This window comes from Nicotiana tabacum, chromosome 8 (genome assembly GCF_000715075.1).
Source record: "Nicotiana tabacum cultivar K326 chromosome 8, ASM71507v2, whole genome shotgun sequence".
Taxonomy (NCBI): domain Eukaryota; kingdom Viridiplantae; phylum Streptophyta; class Magnoliopsida; order Solanales; family Solanaceae; genus Nicotiana; species Nicotiana tabacum.
Genome location: NC_134087.1, coordinates 1,806,946 through 1,826,831, shown reverse-complemented (window position 1 = coordinate 1,826,831; position 19,886 = coordinate 1,806,946). Strand labels below are relative to the sequence as shown.

The 19,886-nt window shown below is 33.6% G+C and overlaps 1 protein-coding gene and 1 long non-coding RNA gene across 9 annotated transcripts; one reads left to right on the top strand and one right to left on the bottom strand.

The window, feature by feature from the left end:
• The first annotated feature begins 4,858 nt into the window (after positions 1-4,858).
• On the top strand, positions 4,859-12,808 carry LOC107759198 (uncharacterized). 8 transcript variants are annotated; one of them, XM_075218886.1, is made up of 11 exons: positions 4,859-5,245; positions 6,171-6,228; positions 7,814-8,118; positions 8,262-8,333; positions 8,412-8,471; positions 8,549-8,616; positions 9,825-9,892; positions 10,871-11,018; positions 11,110-11,193; positions 11,498-11,562; positions 12,502-12,808. In XM_075218886.1, the coding sequence occupies exons 4-11, from the start codon at positions 8,276-8,278 to the stop codon at positions 12,557-12,559; spliced, it is 609 nt and encodes a 202-aa protein (XP_075074987.1). In that variant the 5' UTR covers positions 4,859-5,245; positions 6,171-6,228; positions 7,814-8,118; positions 8,262-8,275; the 3' UTR covers positions 12,560-12,808. The 8 variants fall into 8 exon arrangements, 7 of the variants coding, with proteins under 7 accessions (XP_075074987.1, XP_075074986.1, XP_075074988.1 ...); XM_075218885.1 differs by having other exon boundaries at positions 6,133-6,228; XR_012693847.1 differs by having other exon boundaries at positions 4,860-5,245; positions 6,130-6,228; positions 11,498-11,830.
• Positions 12,809-17,097: 4,289 nt separating this feature from the next.
• LOC142162626 (uncharacterized) lies at positions 17,098-19,573 on the bottom strand. Its single transcript, XR_012693848.1, has 2 exons — positions 18,895-19,573; positions 17,098-17,258 (listed from the first exon to the last, which is right to left on the bottom strand). It is a non-coding gene; the product is annotated as an uncharacterized LOC142162626 (long non-coding RNA).
• Between the last annotated feature and the right edge of the window lie 313 nt (positions 19,574-19,886).

The window sequence follows — 19,886 nt, the reverse complement described above, 5'->3', positions numbered from 1 at the left end:
AAATTAAAATTCTAAAAATATAAATTAATTTCTAATATAGGTAATTTTACTAATGATAATTAAAAATTAAATTTGTATCTTAAAGCTAAAAAGAAAAGAAAATTTAGTTGCATCTAATACAAAAATAATTATAAGAGAACTCAATATATTTGGAACGTAATAATCAAATAACTTATGTATTAATATTTTAGACTAATTCAAAGTTACAATTTAAAATAAAATATGATATTATTTTGGTTATAGGTAAAATATTAATATAAAAACTATTTAAAATATAGTAGGGAAGAGATTTATAAAAAAAAATAAAGGTAGTGTGATTTATACTTTAAATTAATTGAAAAATAAATAAATTAAATAATTAAATTATATTTAAAAATATTACTGATAAATTTAAATGATTAAAAAATTCCGAATAAGAGGATACAAGCATAAAAATATACCAAATTTCAAGAATAAAATATTTATATTTATTAAAGACTATTCAAAAGATAATAAGCAAGATATTAATTAAATTATTAATCTAATAAAAAAATTATATGACAGTATAATAATATTAAATAATAAATAATACAATAACTATAAGAAAAGAACAAAAATAAAAAAGAATTTGCATAAAATGATGTGATGAACAAGACATATTTGACTTTTAGTCAAAAATAAAGTGATAATAAGAATTTTCTTAAAATAATATGATATAATGTGCTCAAACAACACAGATCACAACATGACATATTTAGTATTTTTTAATATTGACACCGAAACGAAATACAAGTACTAAAATCAAGGGATTAGGTTGCTACAAATAAAATAAAAGTTGTCTACTACGAGATTTGATCAATAATTTCATATCCTACTTTATAATTAAATTCTCATGTTATATAATTTTTATATGAGAGATATATATTTTAAGGTTATTTGTACATAATTCAAACAACATACATCGCAATTTGAAATGATTTGTCCGCACATCCCGCGAGTACTAATACTAATATTACTTAAGGAGAAAAGTATAAGTTCACATACATACCCCTCCTTGTAGATATGCTCCTAGCAGCGCATTGAGATTGAAGGAGACAAAAGCAAAGAGATCAAAATAAACAAAAAGTATTACAAATGTCGTGTCATATCAACAATTTATGCTCAATAGACATAATTTGCTGCGCATTTGCATCTATATTCGTTTTTTGGGTCACATTTAACTTGTGCTCATTTTGTAAAAATAATTGCAAATGTACTCACTTTTTCGCATAACTTCAGCATACGGGGTTGAAGTATCAAGGGCAATCACGCAAAACTTCAGCATTCTAGTAGACGGGTCTGAAGTAGCAAGTGTGCTGAAGTTTTTGTTTGTAATTGCTGAACTTAAGCATAGTAGCTGAAGTTTTGTTCTCTATTTGCTGAAGTTTTTGTCTGTAATTGCTGAACTTAAGCATAGTAGCTGAAGTTTTTGTTTGTAATTCCACTAAATAAGCTAAAGTTTTTTTTTGTCCTGGACTCATTAGTTTTGTCATTAAGCTTTTTTAAAAACTTCAGCAGAAGATGTTGAAGTTATTTAATTTATTTATAAAAACTTCAGCATTAAATAAGCTGAAGTTTTTTTGTCCTTAATAAGTTTTTTCAAAAACTTCAGCAGAAGATGCTGAAGTTATTTAGTTCATTTGTAAAAACTTCAGCACTAAAAGCTGAAGTTTTTTGTCGTGATTCATTAGTTTTGTTATAAAACTTTTTCAAAAACTTCAGTAGAAGTTGCTTAAGTTATTTAGTTCATTTGTAAAAACTTCAGCACTATATAAGCTGAAGTTTTGAAAAAGCTTTACAACATACTAGATAAATAATCAGATTGCCAATAGTATCTAAATCATAAATTTTGGAAACAATAAACGTGAAAAGAACAGAATTATCATTGTCTACTAACTTACGTACGTGGAAATATTCACAAATTATTGTCTACTAACTTACGTAATTATTTATAATTTATTTTTAAATAATCTGATAAACATATTTATGGCAGTCATCCTATGAACTGAAGTTTCATAGCAACACCAACAGCAGCAGAAAGAAGAAGGAGGAGGAGGAGGAGAAGAAAGGGGGCTGAAGTTATTTAAAAAGTGGGTACAAGTTAAAGCTTTTTTAAAAAATAAGTATAAGTTAAATGGGGGAGACCAAATAGAGCGCCCCGTGCAATTTGCTTCGAGATCGGTACTTAATGGGTACAATTTTTCAGTTAAGATATCTAAATAAAAAAGTCGGACAAATTTAAGGGGCGGTCTAGCTTCAGCTAATAAAGAACTTCTCACATCTCTCATGTTGATGTTGGTCAATTGATATGTAAAAAAGAAAACTAAATTAACTTGGAATAGCCTCCAAAAAATGGTTTTTCACTTGCAAAATTTTTGTGGGTGCTAACGGCTGGTTTAGAGTTAATAAATTGTTGGTGGTGCTTGAATAATAAAATTATGGTAAGACTTGGTTTTAAGCAATAATTTAGAATAATTCTCTTACTTAAAAAAAATCTATTCTAGATCGACATTTAAGAAAAGATAGAACTTGAATGTGTATACTCGCCATATGAATCATATCATTGTAAAGTTGACCTTGAGTATTACTCCCTCCGTATCATACTTTTATATTATCAGCCATGGTTATTAAAAATAATTGTCTTAAATTATTTGTCATTTTAAAAATTCACGATAACAGTAATTATTATTTTTTTCATTTTTACCCTTAGTAATAATTGTTCTTGAAGATGAAGATAACAACTAAATAGAATAAATATTCAATGAAGAGAGATTTTATTTTAAGATATAAATAAGAGTAAAATAATCTAATCTCTTTCCTAACGAATATTTATTAAAGGGCGTGTAAAAGAAAAACACGACAGATAATTTGAGACAAAGGGAGTATAATCTGGGTCATTAGAGAAAAAATTAAAATCGTCCCTTAAATTGTGGGGTTTACTGAAATAGTCCCTATTTTATGAGATGAGCAATAATAGTTCCTATTTTATGAGATGAGCAATAATAGTCCCTATAGTATGCAAAAGTGGTGCATATTTGGTCTAATACAATAAAACTGAGTAAAAGTCAGGGGAAAAAGTGCATGTTATTGTTGCAGATGTCAAAACATTTATTTTGCAAATAGATGTGGTATTTCGGTTGAATTATGTGTGAGGAAATAATAGAGATGGTAAATTGTTTCATAAACACTTGAAGCATATCATATCTGTCCTCTGTCTAGTTGGGATAATTAAGATACTAATGGGAATGTTAGAAATCATTAGGAAATGGGCTATAACCAGTTATACTCAAATCAGTTTTTTTTGTGTGTGTTTTAATTTGTTCAAATACATGTTTGGATTTACAATATCTGTTGCAGAACATCTTTGCTAATAAAGAATGATTTAGCAAATTACAAATAAAGGAAAATATAATAACTTTCTTCATTTAATTTTTATGTGAAGGTGTTTAACTAGTCACGGTATTTAAAAAGGAAAAAAATACTTTTAAAACTTATGTTAAACTTGTTATGATATTTTTGTGGCTATAAAATCGAGTTATTGAGGATGAAATGAGAAATTTAAAGTTAGATTATTTTTAAGTTAATATAAAAAGATGTCATTCTTTTTTTAACAGACTAAAAATGAAATAGTGTCATATAAAATGAAACATAAGGAGTGAAAACAGAGGACTAGGATGATATGCAGAAATTATAGTAAAAATTGCACTGGGCGCCCTATTTGGTCGGCCCCATTTAACCTATACCATTTTTTTTAAAAGTTTTAACTTGTACCCACTTTTTAAACAGTTACAATCCTCTTTCTCCTCCTCCTTCTTCTTCTTCTTCTTCTTCTTCTTCTTCTTCTTCTTCTTCTTCTTCTTCTTCTTCTTATTCTTCTTCTTCTTCTTCTTCACCTGAGCTTGATAATTTAGTTTCAGTCCAAATTTGAAAGTTTATATATAACTATAGATTAGAATTTAAATGTGGTTTTTAGCTATATATTAGATTATATTACTTGAAATCATATGAAGTCCATTCATATTTGATGGTTTTATGGAGAAATCCTCACAAACATGTGCTGAGTTTTCAGAGTACTTCACGATTTCATATTCAACTTATGGTAAGATTGTTGACATATCTTGAGAGCATGGGTTGTGCAGCTAAAACGTGCTGAAGTTCAGCAAATATAGAACAAAACTTCAGCTAAAACATGCTGAAGTTCAGCAAATAGAGAACAAAACTTCAGCTAATAGAATACTTGAGTTCAACAATTACAAACAAAAACTTCAGCAAATAGAGAACAAAACTTCAGGTACTAGAATGCTTAAGTTCAACAATTACAAACAAAAACTTCAGCCAACACTTGGTTCAGCAATTTGCTACTTCAGGTCGTCTACTAGAATGCTGAAGTTTGCGTGATTGTCTTTGCTACTTCAGGCCCGTATGATTGAAGTTACGCGAAAAGTGGGTATGCTTGTAATTTTTTTTGCAAAGCGGGTATAAGTTAAAACGTGACCCAAAAAACGGGTATAGATGCAAATGCACCAAAATTCTCTTATTATAGAAGCGACAGTTGAGCTCCATCAGGAGTCAGTGTAATCAACATGCCTGCTTAGGCTAGAGAATTTTGCCACTGTTTTTCTATATTATTACGTTGAATGCCATAACAGAATTTAGTAAATAAAGACAACTTCTCAGCCAATTTAAAGGGCCACTTATAAGTCAGTGTCATCTACATGCCTGCTTAGGCTACAGAATTTTGCCACTGTTTTCTTTATTATATTACGTTGAATGCCATAAGACAATTTAGTAAGTAAAGACAACTTCTCTGACAATTTAAAGGGTCACTTATATAGGTAAAATAGCTCTAAAAGTTGCAGGCTTTGCCTTTTTTGCTAAGTCAGTGTATTAATAGCATACGACATGGACTTTTTCCCCTGACAGCTGGAGGTAACTTTGGTGCTAATCTAGCTAAAAATTTATAGGACAACAACAATCCAGTATAATCCTATTTAGTGGGGTCTGGAAGTATTGTGTGTACGCAGAGCTTACCCTATCTGGGCAGAGAGAGTTGTTTACAAATAGAACGCATCCTTTCCTCCTACAACTTCTCACAACAATCCCACTTAGCTAAAAATTTATACGAGGTTTATTTTTCCCTGCTCTTCTTCTGCACCAAGGGTAAATGTTTCTTTCTCACAACTTTGTGCAGCAAGGGGTTTCACTCAGAAGAGTTGTACCATAATTGGTAATATACATTTTCCTCATTTAGTTGCCTTTTCTGCTATTCGATCACATCTCTCTCTTACTTTCTCTATATCATGGGATTTCTCAGTTGTGTAATTTGTTGTATTTTCCTGTGTAAAAGGGCTGGTCTTGGTGTAATGTATTGTAAGATTAGGATTTCTATTTGGGAAAAATTGGTGGATGGTGCTAGGGTTTGGAAATTTGAGAAATTGATAAAATTTAGAATTTTATCTGATTCGTCCTCAATAATCCAGAAAGAGGATTGTGATTCTTGTAGTAATAGGCCCAAAGTTAAACACCTTCTCACTGTAAGACCTGCTTCGACACTTTCATTTGTAGTCTTTATCGTTATTTTTGTTTGGATATTGTTATAGTATAGTAACATAAAAATCGTCTTGCTATTCTGTTGTTCCCTAATTTAGTCAAGATAGAGAAAGCTAAGGATCTATTAATCATAAAATGCATCAGTTTGCCATTGCAGATCAAAATTGCTCTTTATTCTTTCTAACTATATAGAAGATCCCTAGAGCAAGCAGGAGACCGTTGTCATCTCTGCTTGCCGACATGAAGGCAGTTAGGTATTTTCATCTGCCTTTTGTGCTATGAGAAATTTCCCTGCGCTTCCGTATAGCAACAGGTTGCTAAAGTTGGTTGACCATGCTGTCTATGAGATAACAACGCACAGAATTTTTGAACTTCTTCCGCGTAACCTCTCTGCATCTGTCAGTGTCATAAACATGCATGTCTGGCCCAAATGCTTCATGCCAGCCCATGAAAAACCAAAAATCTAAAAAGATAGTTATTTGTAACTCAGTAAAATTCCACCGTCTTTGATATTGCACACGTGTTTCGCTCTCACTCTCTTCTGTTAAAACATTCGCTCAGTAGGATAACTACGACAAGTTACAGCAAACGTTTGGATGCAGTGAACTGAAACAACACTCTTCTTAGGCGGCGAATTTGGTTCTCTCTCGCTACTGTTAGGTACCCTTCTTTTTCATTGACTTTGTTCCTCTTGATTTCTACCCTTGCACTCCAAAATTTATCCTTATGCTAAAAGCCCTAATTTCTTTTATTCTCTTATTATGATTTTGGATAAATTGGAAAAACTGTGTGATTATGTAATAATTTGGAGGTCTCCTTCTCCATTAATAGATTTCGCAATCGCTGTGGATTTTTTAAAAATCAACTGAAATTCAATTGGGTATTGCTTTCAAATTTGATGGGGTTAACGCTATTACACTATCAAGCAGCTTAGTTGCAGTCATTACTCAACAATTCCTATGTGCCAACTTGTGTAACTGGGCCTGCCTGCCATTGACAAATTGGATTCTTTCTAACTGTATTATGTTTTCCCAAGAACTCACTACATTGAACTTTCTGAAGCTAAACACTATTTTACAAGAAATGAATTTTCTTTTTGACTACTGTTTAGAAGGGTAAGAAAGTTTTGGTTTGACCAAGGGAAAAGAATAGTTGAAAATGTTAAACCTAGAGCCTTCTTATTACGCTTTATGATGAACAATATTAAACCTAAAATCGGAAAGAAAGAGAGAAAAGAAATTAAACCTAAAAAGCTTAGCTCATTTAACTTAAATCATTGTGACATAACATTTTGGATTGGTTTGAAATTAAGGCTTGACGTAAAAGTTGTTCAAACACTTCATTTTCTTCATGTAAAATTGACCAATTATTGGACTTCCTATTGATGTGCTTAATAGAATCAAAAGGTAACGTGGTTCCCATTTCTGGTCTTCTGATAATCCCAAAATAATACATTTGCTGTTTGATATGGCTACTGTTGTGTGGTTAAAATTTTTGGTTTCTTAATTTATTTTTCTTCTTTTGATATGAAAATAGTTACAGTTTACTTTGCGCAAAGTGAAAGATAAGTTGCATTTAGTGGTTCGTTTGGTTATGCCGTTGCTAAATACTTCAAATGTGACCATTCAACTGTACTCACTTGAAGAAAAGCTTTATCTTACCACGAGCTACATATAACATAAAATGTGTTTGAGAATCTAATAAGCTGCTAAAATTGATCATTTAACCATGTATATATTACGTAGATCAATGCTATTTGTGCAATTCCTATTTTTTCTGCTTTTGATATAAAAATAGTTACAGTTTACTTTGCACAAAGTGAAAGATAAGTTGCATTTAGTGGTTCATTTGGTTATGCCGTTGCTAAATACTTCAAATGTGACCATTCAACTGTACTCACTTGAAGAAAAGCTTTATCTTACCACGAGCTAACATATAACATAAAATGTGTTTGAGAATCTAATAAGCTGCTAAAATTGATCATTTAACCATGTATATATTACGTAGATCAATGCTATTTGTGCAATTCCTAATTTGTATTTTTGATTTGGTAAAATTTCTACCGGATCAGATGATCTGACCTTCTGAAATTAATGACTGACTTTCTGAAATTAAATCAATATTGACTTTCAGCCAATGTTTTTTTAATGAATCTCTTTGTACAAGTCATTAGAACTATTTCTTAGTATGGTTGCACTATTGTTTGTTTACTGACCATGAATTTTATAACGTTTAAAAATTGTAGGACTCTTGTACCAACTGATATTAGGGAGCAACAAATTTTAATATTGATGGACTCTGGACAAACAAACAAGCGTCCCTGCTCTGAAAAGAAATGTCCTGATAGGAATATTAGACGACGCGAACAGTATAAACTTAAGATGGCGAATGAAAAAAATGCACTATCATTATAGGAAATACTCAAAAATCAGGCGTTGCAACATAATCGCTTTGAAAGAGCGACTTCTATCATCTCTACCGATATAACAACATCAGCACATTTACAGTGTACTTCTAATACAAAGGGCTCCTACTATACTTCCAAAACAGGTTAGTATACTAATTTTATATCGCAATCTATACAGTATGCAATTGTTTCATTGTTTAGAACAAATATAATTTTCTTGTGTGCATGAATATCTACCATAAATTTAACACTATAGACATTTGTTGCGCTTATGCCTACTATGCAGAGAGTAAGGTTACAATGCTTCTATCATTTCCTCCTTTTGACAAGGGAAATCCTCTTTGCACTTATGAGAAAGGCAAGTTGCCTAAAGTTACCATAATTTTACACTAATATACAAGACATTGTGTTGACTAAAAAACTACTTATCTGGTAGGTTCAATGTCGGCTATGCCTAATGAACAAAATGATACAATCGAGATAATGATAACTAAAGGTTTGTATTTGTGTCATCTTTAGGCAATATCATTTTGTGCTTACTATTTTACTCCTTACAACCTCTACAACATGCAGGTCGCGCTCGAAATAACAAAACTGCTATGAATATTGAATTACGTTCAGACTATGTGCCATTAAAAAAGGTTCCAAATTGTAAATTTTACTTTGCGAAAAGATTTGAAAATGAATCTCCTGGATTTTATTGTGGCACTGGTACAGTTAAGATAATTTTACATTGAATGCCCACTAAGCTACATGATCTATATTTTGAGAATAGTGAAAAATCCCAACACTTTCGAATATACATCAGAACATATAATAATACATTTGCATTTACATCACTTGGTGTAAACTATGATATAGACTTAGCGTGAAGGAATCATGGTATCTATACTTTTAGAGTTCAAGGACGAATGTATCACCTAATAGATGATTTGTATCCCGAAGGTAAAAAACCAAAAAATCTACAGTTGTACTTTTATGACAACAACAATGAGTTAGCAAATAGAATAGCATGCTCTAACAAAGTTAATGAATCTATAGTGAGGGAACTGATGGATATGTTGACAGTTAACCCGTACTCCTTTTTTATCCGATCTTTGATAGATATTCATGACCTACAAAACTTCCATATTGGATTGAAATGTGATCCTGATTTAGATCAACGAATATTTAATTTGCCAACTTCCTCAGCAATTGTTTTTGATTTTTCACATGAGGAATGCGAGTTTTTAACCAAAATTGTCCCTTATCTTTGGGAGTAGGTTTACTTTTATCCTTTAACTATCACTCTGAGCACCTTTAGTCCCTTATGTTTAGTAAAGTGAAGCATTTTTGGTCTTACTAACAGCACTTGGTTAAAATTTAACGGTGACTACACATGCCACTTTTAAAAAGTAAATCCAGCAGTAAAAGCTAAACTCATTCCCCCTTCTCCAAATTCCACGGCTACCATGAACCTTAGAAGAAAAGCTTCCATGGTAAAGAAGAAAATTAAATTGAAACACCTATATGTTATCTAAGTAGAACTTAACAAGTATTCAAGACTTCTCTTCAATCAACCTCGAACACTGAGGCAGCCCCCGGAAGATCACCTTCTCGAAGAAGTCAAGATGAGCCAAAAAGGGTCTCGATAGGAAAATGGTGTATCGGTCCAAACGGTCGAATGAACCATGTCAGCATAGAATAATTGAGCCCTTGACAGCGAAAACATGTATACTTGTGCCAAGTAATCAAAAGAGTATCTTTTACCACCAAAAACGCTTCGCGCTTCAAAGAAGTATGCTACTTTTACGAGAAGATATTTATCTAGCCTCAAGTGAAAATTGAGATGTTATTTTTCTTCAATCAGGTCTTTTCACCAAACTATACCCTTCCACCTGCAAGAAGCAACCCTGATGTAATGGCAATTGATATCAGGTAAGGTTGTCAGTTGTATAATATTTGATGTGTTTTCTCAAATCTTGCAGTCACATTTCTGTGTAATACATGCTTTATTTAAAAAAAGTTCTTTTTTAGTTGTTGTGTGTATGGCACTTTTAGTGGTTCCGGCTCATTGAAACTTGCTGTATATGTTGGGACAAACTGTTTTGTAGGTTCATCTAGTTCCGCTATCTACACGAATTGGTTAGTGAATAAGGATTAGTTGTAACCTTGCTTAATCGGCCTCCTTAAAGGAAGATAAGATATAAGAATTTACTGTTCTGTTAAACAGAATATTAATATACCAGACTCCGAAGGCTTCTGTTGGCTCACCTTAAATGGATGTTTTGGTGTCAGTTTTCTTGCCTGCTTAATGTCTTTACACTGCTAGTTTCAGAAATAGGTCATCATTCTTATCTTTGTCTAGATCACTATCATAAATAGGACGAAGTAACTACTCCAAACAGCTTGAGTACTTAATAATTTATGGAAATTTTAGTAGGATAAATATCTGTTATTTTGAAGTAAACAATGAAACTTCATTCTTTACATAGAAACTTAGAATCTGTTATCTGAAATCTTACAAGTAGCTTTGGCATTGAATGAATTTGTTTTCTAGATCAGTAGCTAACAAGCTTTCAAAAGAAGTCTTTAGGGAAATCAATCCTTTTGAATAGTGATCTGGAACTTAGACTAAAGGTTGTTGCATAAGTTGTAATACCATCAATTTCAGAAATTCTTGTAGATTACGGATAGATTTACAACAGAATCTATCATTGCCTCATGATCAAAATGGGCAAATGGAAAACAAATATTTTGTATGACTGGTCGAAAAGTGAAGCAGCAGTGTCGGATCCAACTACACTAATATATATAATCTCAAATATCAAGTTTCCAGCATCTATTCAAGTAGTCTGTTTCTGATTGATTTTTCAAGCTTTCTGACTTCTTTGTCCTACCTTTTGTTTAAATCAGGCAAGCATGGGGCCCTGGCATGGATATTATAAACCCTCATTTTCTGGCTTTTGCCGCAGCTGAGCGTCAATTCCTGCAATCGGAGTATGATGACTATGCCATTGCTAGCAGTGGGAGTTTAGCATGTTTCCGCTACGTTGCAATCATCGTAAGTAAAAACTGTGTAATGCTTCTACGATTTAGTGATTCTGTTCGTAAGAATAATATTATTGAAGGTGGGTTATCTTCTATTCATGCAGTTGATGCTACTCTTGCTGATTCGCCAAACATTGATGGCCACAAGGGACTTTTCAATGGTGCAGGACTCATCTATATTCTTCAACGTAAGTTAGAGTTGTAGCTCCGTATATCTTTAATCAATAACTTGTGCTGGAGAGTGGCAGTGTCATGCTGTTCCAATACTCGGTCCTTTCATTAGGTTTGCATAACTGAATATGATTAAAATGTATGCCGTCTCGTATCAAAAATTAATATGACATTTATATCATGTTTCTGTAGTTTAAGTTGTTCGTTGTGGATGCATGTTTATTATGGACAACTTCTGTTTTATTCTAATCATTCTATACATAGCGAGACTTGCACAGACACTCTAGTAAATCTGTCTGAAGCATGTTTTGTGAACTTCAGTTTCAGATTTCACTTCTACAGCTGGTGGCTTTCCTCCTCCCTTATTATGTAATGGCTCGGACATGGTACATGATACAATGCCGAAGAAGGAGGCAGGCGTGTTAACCTAATCGGTTATCCTAATCATTCTCCTTCCTCTTGCCTTCTGCCCTTCAATTTTGCATACCTTTTTTAGTTCTTGGTTGGCTAAATACGATGAAACCATAGTCATAAAGAACCGAATCAAGTACAAAGAGAAGATGTGCATCTCTGATGAACCTGAGAACTAAAATTGCTTAGCTCTGCCTTATTCGAAGTAGCTTATTGGAATAAAATCAGGAAATTGGTTCCTTGGTAACTATTGCTAATTTGCTACTATTGATTCATCTCTTCTTTTCTTTTTTTTCAAAAACTTTTCAGGCAGTTAGTTTTTGTCTATTAGTTTCTGAAGCACTACAACTTCTACGCTCATACATCATTGCTAACTTAAAAGACTTCCATAGAGCCAATTTCATTTAATGACTCCTTTTCCTAACAATTTCTTGGATTCTCATATGATCGCTATGGTAACCATGGCTTATCCTAATACAGTTAATTCTAGTGAAATGAACCGCTGGGATTTTGAAAGTGGATTTGCACTCAATTGCTCCAGACTAAATTATCCTTGACAGAGTTGGTAGTATATGCATCTTGAAATATAGTGTACTAAAAAAGACAACATTAATGCTTTTCTTTAAGTTGTTTAATTCTGCTCTGTAAGTTGCTGTCCATTGTTAGAATTGCTTGAATGTTGCTATGTAATACTTTCTATCCAACTCAAGACCTTTTCTTTTAACGTGGTTGAGCTGAATATGAGAAATTTCATATAGTTTCATGCACATATACACAAATGATATTTTTAGTGAAGAAAGACATCTCGACTTCCTTTTCCGTTTTCTTGTTAGAGATCTTAGGCTTCTGATGGTTCTGAAGCTGCAGACGGAAAGTTCTTTTGCTTTATCTTACATGTTAACGGTTGATTTCAGGCTTAAGAAGGAAGCCATGGTTGGTAGCATGACCTTTTGCAGCCTTTCTCGTCTCTAATGTTGGACAAATGCTGCTGCTGTACATCAACCTTCTCTTTCCCTAATATCTGTATTTATCTTCCAAGGTGCAAAAGTTTAGCTTAGCACTTTGGTGCTGAAAATCCCTTAGCTCTTTGAGCTACATATAAGCTCTTCCCCAGTTTCTCCTACCCGTGAACTCGTAAGCAAATGTAAATATGTGAGGATTTGAGTTCACTAGCGGTTTCTATCACCTTGTTCTATAATATCAGATATGAAATTTCTAATGGAACAGTAAGTTATCTGCATTTTGTTGAGGTAAAGCTTCATTTAAATCATCGCAACCTTGCGATACAGAGGTCAGTTTCATTGGCAGTTTTTGCCCAGTATTGCATGTTTTATCTGAAAATATCGGTCTATGGGGATGGCAACATACAGATCCAGGCAGTTTTGGACAGGGCCTCTTTTCTGTGCTTATAGTGGGAAGTTATATTTATTACTATTATATCTTCTCTTTTTTCTTCTCTTCTGGCACTTCATTTTTTTGAAGATGCTGTAGAGGATTAAGTGAAAGCCAGAAAATTGGTTAAATCAAGATTCTTCTGCACTGAAAGATCTGAATAAACTTTATTTTGCATTGTTCTCAAGATTCTTATATTTATTTTTGAAACTTGTGGTAGTCTAGTTGATGCATCGGTGAGGAGGTGTGAGCGACTGGCTGTAGTGGGCAAGCGGAGAGGTAGAGGACGACCTAAGAAGTATTAGGGAGAGGTGATGAGACAGGACATGGCGCGACTTAGGATTAATGAGGACATGGCCCTTGACAGGGAATTATGGAGGTCGAGTATTAAGGTTGTAGGTTAGGGGAGAGTTGTGAATATTTCTACAGCACAATAGAGTGAGACTAGCCAGTTAGGAGTTGGACTAAGAATGTCATTGGTCGTCTATTGATGCAGGGTTTTACCTGCTAGTTTTACTATACCAGCCATCTTTTTCGTATTTCGTATTATGTATTTCATATTTATTGTATTGCTGTTATTTTATTATGCATTTTTATAGTACTAATATATCGGCTTCTGTTGCTTTTGAGCTGAGGGTCTCCTGGAAACAGCCTCTCTACCCTTCGGGGTAGGGGTAAGGTCTGCGTACATATTACCCTCCACAGACCCCACTTATGGGATTATACTGGGTTGTTGTTATTGTTGTTGTTGTTGTGGTAGTCTAGTTGAAAGGTTCACACATGATCAAGCAAGCCTGTCCTCTAACTCACTCTCTAGAAAATTACCCCTATCCAAAAAGGAATAGAAAGAAATGTTCAGAGGCTCAAAACTCGGAAAAGGCATTTTCTTAGATTTAGCGTTCGGACCAACATCTTTTTACCTAATTTTTTTGAGTCCTTTTGGTTAATTTATAGCTATGTCTCTTGATTGGAGTTCAGCTAATCATGGTGGCCATAGTAATAACATAAAGAGGAGTTCCAATTCATGGTGGTCACTGTGTACAGTATAATTTGTATGGCACTCTCTATCAAGTTTCAAGAAAGTATGTTCCTCCTTTCGGTCATGAAACTAATAGTGGGCAGTTAGAACTAACTACATTATTTTGCGATCTTTGAAGACAGAATAAACTTACAATTCTCTATTCAAATCAGTCAAGTTTGAACTGAAAAAGAGAAAAAAACGAACAATACCAAACTTAATTAGGCATGATATCGGTATAATATTTTAAGCAACTGAATATCTGAAATACCAAATCGAAATATTTGAAAAACATATTGAGTTGGCCGATGGGAAATGAAAAGTAAATACTTTTTAGAACCCAAAGTTTACATCAAATTAAACCGGACAAAATAGTCTCCTGGCCACTTAAACTTGTACCCGATTGTCATGCCGATAAATGAACTTTCAAAATTCTCATATGAACACTTCAACTTGAGCATAAGTGAACTAATAAATACCTCTAACCTATGACTCAATCTACGTGGTATCAATTATTCCTAGTCAGCTATTGTGCGTGTACGTCACGCCTGGCAGGAGCATGAATGTGATTTTTTCAAGAGGAATTTTCAGAAACCACTATTGTTTAGTGGCTATTAACTTACTATAACTACCATATATATAATTACTTCATATAGCTACTATTCAGGTGTTACGGTAGTGTATTCCCTATATTCGCGCTGCTGTATTCATGAATACAACATCAAAAATGCCTAAAAAACAGGGTAGACCAGCTGTCCGCGCATGTATTCACATGTATTCGCGCCATGTATTCATGAATACAGCAGCAAAAAGCGCCTAAAATCAGGGCATTCCAGCTGCACGCGCATGTATTCACATGTATTCGGTCTGATGTATTCATGAATACAACAGTAAAAAAGCGCCTAAAATCAAGGTAGTCCAGCTGTATGCGCATATATTCACATGTATTCGCACCAAGTATTCATGAATACAGGAATGGCAATTACCTTAAAAATATGTATGTCCAGCCGTCAAAGAGAGAGGAAAAACATAAATAGCGTATTTCATGCCTCAATGGTAGTATATACCATAAATACTTATTTTGCTATAAAATATAAAAGGTAACTATAGAAAATAATATTTTAAAATAATTTTGATTTATAATAAATAGGGTGTATACCTTTGCTATGGGAGGTAAAATTTCCTTTTTTTTCAATGGACAATTGTAATAAACCCAAGGGCCCATCTATTTAGAGGGCTTCTTCTTCCTTCTTTGGCCTACAACCTCCATTTTTGATTTATACAAGCTTTAAATTTCTTCTTCCTTCAAATTTTTTACAGATTCAAGTCAAATTATTTCTTCTCTAGGTCAATATTTTATTCTTCAGGCTAAGAATGCAATGGAAAATCATGTAGTGTGTCGTTGTGGAGTTGACGATGTTGTGTGCATAACCTGGAAGCCCACTAATCCGGGTAGAAGGTTCTTAGGATACTCAAATTATGGTACAACTAGTCGTTGTAATTTTTTCAGGTGGGTTGACCCACCTTTTTCAGATCATTACAAACAAGTAATTTCGGGACTGCTATCAAGAATTCGCATCAATGGGCAGCGAAGCAACATGGGAAAATAATATGTCATTGTGTTTGTTGTTGTTGCACTGCTCTTTGTAGTGTTATTCTTAGCTTAGGATCTTTTGTTATATGTTTATTCTTAACAAACAATGACAATGTCAAGTGCATAAAGTATTTTACTGCAATAAAAAGTTATGCTTGGCATTAACATCTGAACATATATTATACAAGTTCAAAACAACTATTTTGATTGTCACTAGCAGGCCATCAAATCTGCATACTAGCAAAAACCAGTTTACTAGTGTGTTTAAAACCAAACCAAAAGAATATTAATTAAGTTATGAATATTTCAGACCAATTCTTCCATAGAATGACCTACAAATAAGTTTTGATACTAACTGTCACACCTCCTTTTTACCGCCCCCGCGGGGGTACAGGGGAGTTTTTCCAATTAAAGGACAATCGAAACGGGATTTATTTATTTATTTCAGAGTCACCACTTGGGGGATTTAGGGTGTCCCAAGTCACCAATTTTAATCCCGAATCGAGGAAAAGAATGACTCTATATTACAGTCCGCGAACCAGAAATCCGGATAAAGAATTCTGTTAACCCGGGAGAAGGTGTTAGGCATTCCCGAATTCCGTGGTTCTAGCACGGTCGCTCAACTGTTATATTTGGCTTGATTATTTGATATAATACGTATTATAAACTTATGTGCAAATTTTATCCTTTGGCCGCTTTTATTATTATATTTTTAAAGAATGTGAACATCGTTTAAAAAACATGTCTTTGGATTGCGTCACATAAAATGCATCCACGATCCGGAACGTATTTTTATTCAATGTTTTGGGATTTGGATTTGGGTCTCATAAATGCGTACCCGTGTTTAAGAATGTATTATTATTATATCGCGCCTAAAGCGATTAGCGCTTTATTACTTTGGGGAAGGCCGTGAAATTAGCTAAACGGCCCATCCCGAAGTTTAAGTAATCAATTTAAATTTTACGAGGGCCCCACAATTTGTGTTTTATTTGGCAAGGCTCGTCTCATCTTATTTTAAAAAAAAACAGTCCTAAAATACTTACATTTTCCTATTGAAATTTGTCTCTACAAAATAAAAGAAAAAATATCTTAATTTATTTACATGCTTGAGTTGTTATAGATGAATTTTGAATATGATTCATAAAATCTGAAAATGATGCAAACATGACAGTCCGTTGTCACTGCAGGCCCAGACCCAACGTGTATGACATAAAACTAAACTTGGGTCGTCTTATTCACATGTTATTACCTAGTTACATTATACTAGGCATGCTATCAGTTTGTCAAATTAAAAAAAAACTTAGCAATCTAATTTTAATCCTAGACCATTTACATGCTGAAATTAACCAATTTATTTTAACTAAACAATATTTTTACCAAGTTCCTACTAGATGGCCTATTCGTTTGATTTTTTTTTACTTGACGGAGTTACTACACCATTTATTTATTTTTGGCAATATGTAGATAGTTCAATCGTTAAGCTATCGTCGGATGTTCCACTATATGTATTAAATAGCTACACGATTCTGATTTTTTGCAAACTAAATAAATTATACATACAAATAAAATTCAGAATATAATTAAAGCTAATTCAGAATTTCAACTCCTCATTTTTCGTATTCATGCTTCATATTCGGATTACAATAACCAGCGTGTCAGATGTGTACCTGATATTGGAAGCAAAAGAAAATGAAGATGAGAATCAGCAGCAGTAATAACAGTACAACACAGCAACAACAGCCCAACAACAGTAACAACCCAGGAACAGAGTTTGCAAACCAGTGGAGCAGTAATCCCAAAAAAAACAAAAGCTTCAAGCTTTGATGAAACAACAATTAATTCTGATTTCAAACAATGAAAGAAAGCAGAAGTTTTTTTTTTGTTTTTTTTATTTTATTTTGAAAGTTTAAATATTTTTCGGAATTTTCTCTCTCTTAAATGTTCAGCCCTTTTTCTTTCTCTTATTTTCTTTTTTTGTTCTCTCTCTCGTTCTTATTCTTTTCTTGTTATTCCCCTCTTGTTATTCAAGACCTTCCTATATATAATCCCAACCCTTTATCTTCCCACTCATCCTCATTATATTAAAATCAACCATTTTCTCTACCAAACCCATTATCTTCCCATTCATCCCCATTACATTAAATAAACATATCACACCACCCATTATATTTTGTCCCCCATGCCTAACATAAACAAATACAAGATTCCCCCACACTAAAATTTGTCTTGTCCCCCCTTTATATTAAACAACTATATCACAACCCACCCCATTATATTTTGTCCCCCATGCTTCACATAAAAAAATTGCAAACATGTACAATTCCTAAACTACCCTTCCGACCTTATTACAATTACTATTTTACCCCCAAACGTACTGCGATTTACCACATTACCCCCATCAGCTATAACAAATCAATTAATCACACTCAACCAAAATATAGCCCATATGACCAATTTTTACATAAATTCAAACAACAATATGAACACGGATGAACATCATAACAATAATATCACATGAACACAAATTGAACTACAAAGAACAACTAAAATTTGATTGAACAATATTTTTAGCAACAAACAAACCTATTTTCAGATTCAACAACAACAACAACAACAACAAACAAGTATATTCAGATTTCTAAATTCAATAATATTGAACTTAAAATCAACTCTAACAACATTACAACAAACAATTCCTATATTAAACTTAAACAAGATTATGAGACAAATTCAAGAAATAATCATAAATGATAAACAAGAAATCAAACTATACAAATTTCGGATTCAAGATCAACCAAACAAAGTATGAACATGAATGAAAATATTCAATAACAATAACAAACAAACTTTGTTCAAACTTCGAATTAAACTTAAACAAAACAAATAAATATATTCAAATTACTAATCTTCAAATAATCAATTAATCTTTCTTAATTAAATTCAACAAAAATTATAACAAAGATACATGATCCAAAAATTAAAACCAAAACATAACTTCACATTAAATCACTGAATTAAAACCAACTTCAAAAAATGAATACGAATTAAATCTATATTAACAACAAACAACGGATTTAAACGATTTACACTAACACCTTTCTACATTAAAACTAAATCCTCTTAAAATTAATAAAACAAACTGAAAATAATTAAATTGAATCTTCAACTTAAATCTAACAACAATATAATTAAACTAACAATTTTTATCTAAAACAAATAAGAAAAATAAAGCAAACTTATGTTAATTCAAAATCTGAAAATATCAAACAAATTATGGACGAAATAGAACTTAGAACAACTAACCGTGAATGACCAACGACGAACATCGAACGAACTCTAAACGAAACCAACGAAACTTGGACATAAACGGACTTGAAGACGACAAAGCAACAAGCATCAATAGCAGCGAAGAGGACGATGAAGTGAAGAAGCAAATAGCTGGAAAAAACGCAGCAGCAGTGGCGACGCGGGCAGCAGTAGCAACGCTACTCAACTAGTAGCAGCGATGGAGACGACGATGCTCGTTTGGACGAAGCTTTTGCTTAAGCAGTAGCGGTCGCGAGCAGCAGCAGCACGAAGAGAAGAGACGCAGAAACAGCTACTCGGAAACGCTGTAATGCAGCAGCAAACACAGCAACGAGGACGATGAAGTGAAGCAGCAGACAGCTGGAAGAAAAACGCAGCAGCAGTGGAGACGCGGGCAGCCATGGGAGCTCGAGTTTGAGCTCGATGAAGCTCGTCCATGGCTGGACGTAGCAGAAAGAGCAGAAGCAGGCAGCAACGAGAAGGAGAAGCAGTTGGAACGCAGCGGCAGTGAGAAGCAGCTGAACGCAGCAAGAAGGAGCAGACGATGCAGTAGGGGAAGCCATGGATGAGCTCAAACTCGACGATGACGAAGCTCGATGGAGGAGGGCAGCTATGGAGTTGTTGGTGCGTGTGTGTGAGTGTGACGGGGTGAGGGGGAAGGGATGGAGGGGGGGGTGGGTGGTCGTTGGGGGTAGGGCAGCCATGGATGGAGCTTGAAGATGGTGAAGGAGAAGAGAGAAAGAGAGAGGGGGGTGGCGGATGGGTTAGTATTTTTTAGGGTTTTCTTCTCTTTTTTTTTTTTGTTTTGTGTTGTTTGTAAGATAATAGGGGTGTTGGGTTATGGACTGGGTCGACCCAGTTCGAAATGGACTGGGTCGTTTGGGAAATTGGGCCATGTTTTGGGCTTGTGGCTTGAAATCGAAGAAGAGGTCCAATTCCGACTTTCTTTATATTTTGCTCTCTTTTCTTATTTTATTTTTCTAAAACTA

Excerpts from the sequence above, each read along its gene's own strand:
- LOC107759198 (XM_075218887.1), top strand. The coding sequence starts at position 8,276 with ATGCTTCTATCATTTCCTCCTTTTGACAAGGGAAATCCTCTTTGCACT. Across the intron at positions 8,472-8,548 it reads CGAGATAATGATAACTAAAG|GTCGCGCTCGAAATAACAAA; the intron begins GTTTGTATTTGT and ends TACAACATGCAG. Across the intron at positions 11,019-11,109 it reads TCCGCTACGTTGCAATCATC|TTGATGCTACTCTTGCTGAT; the intron begins GTAAGTAAAAAC and ends CTATTCATGCAG.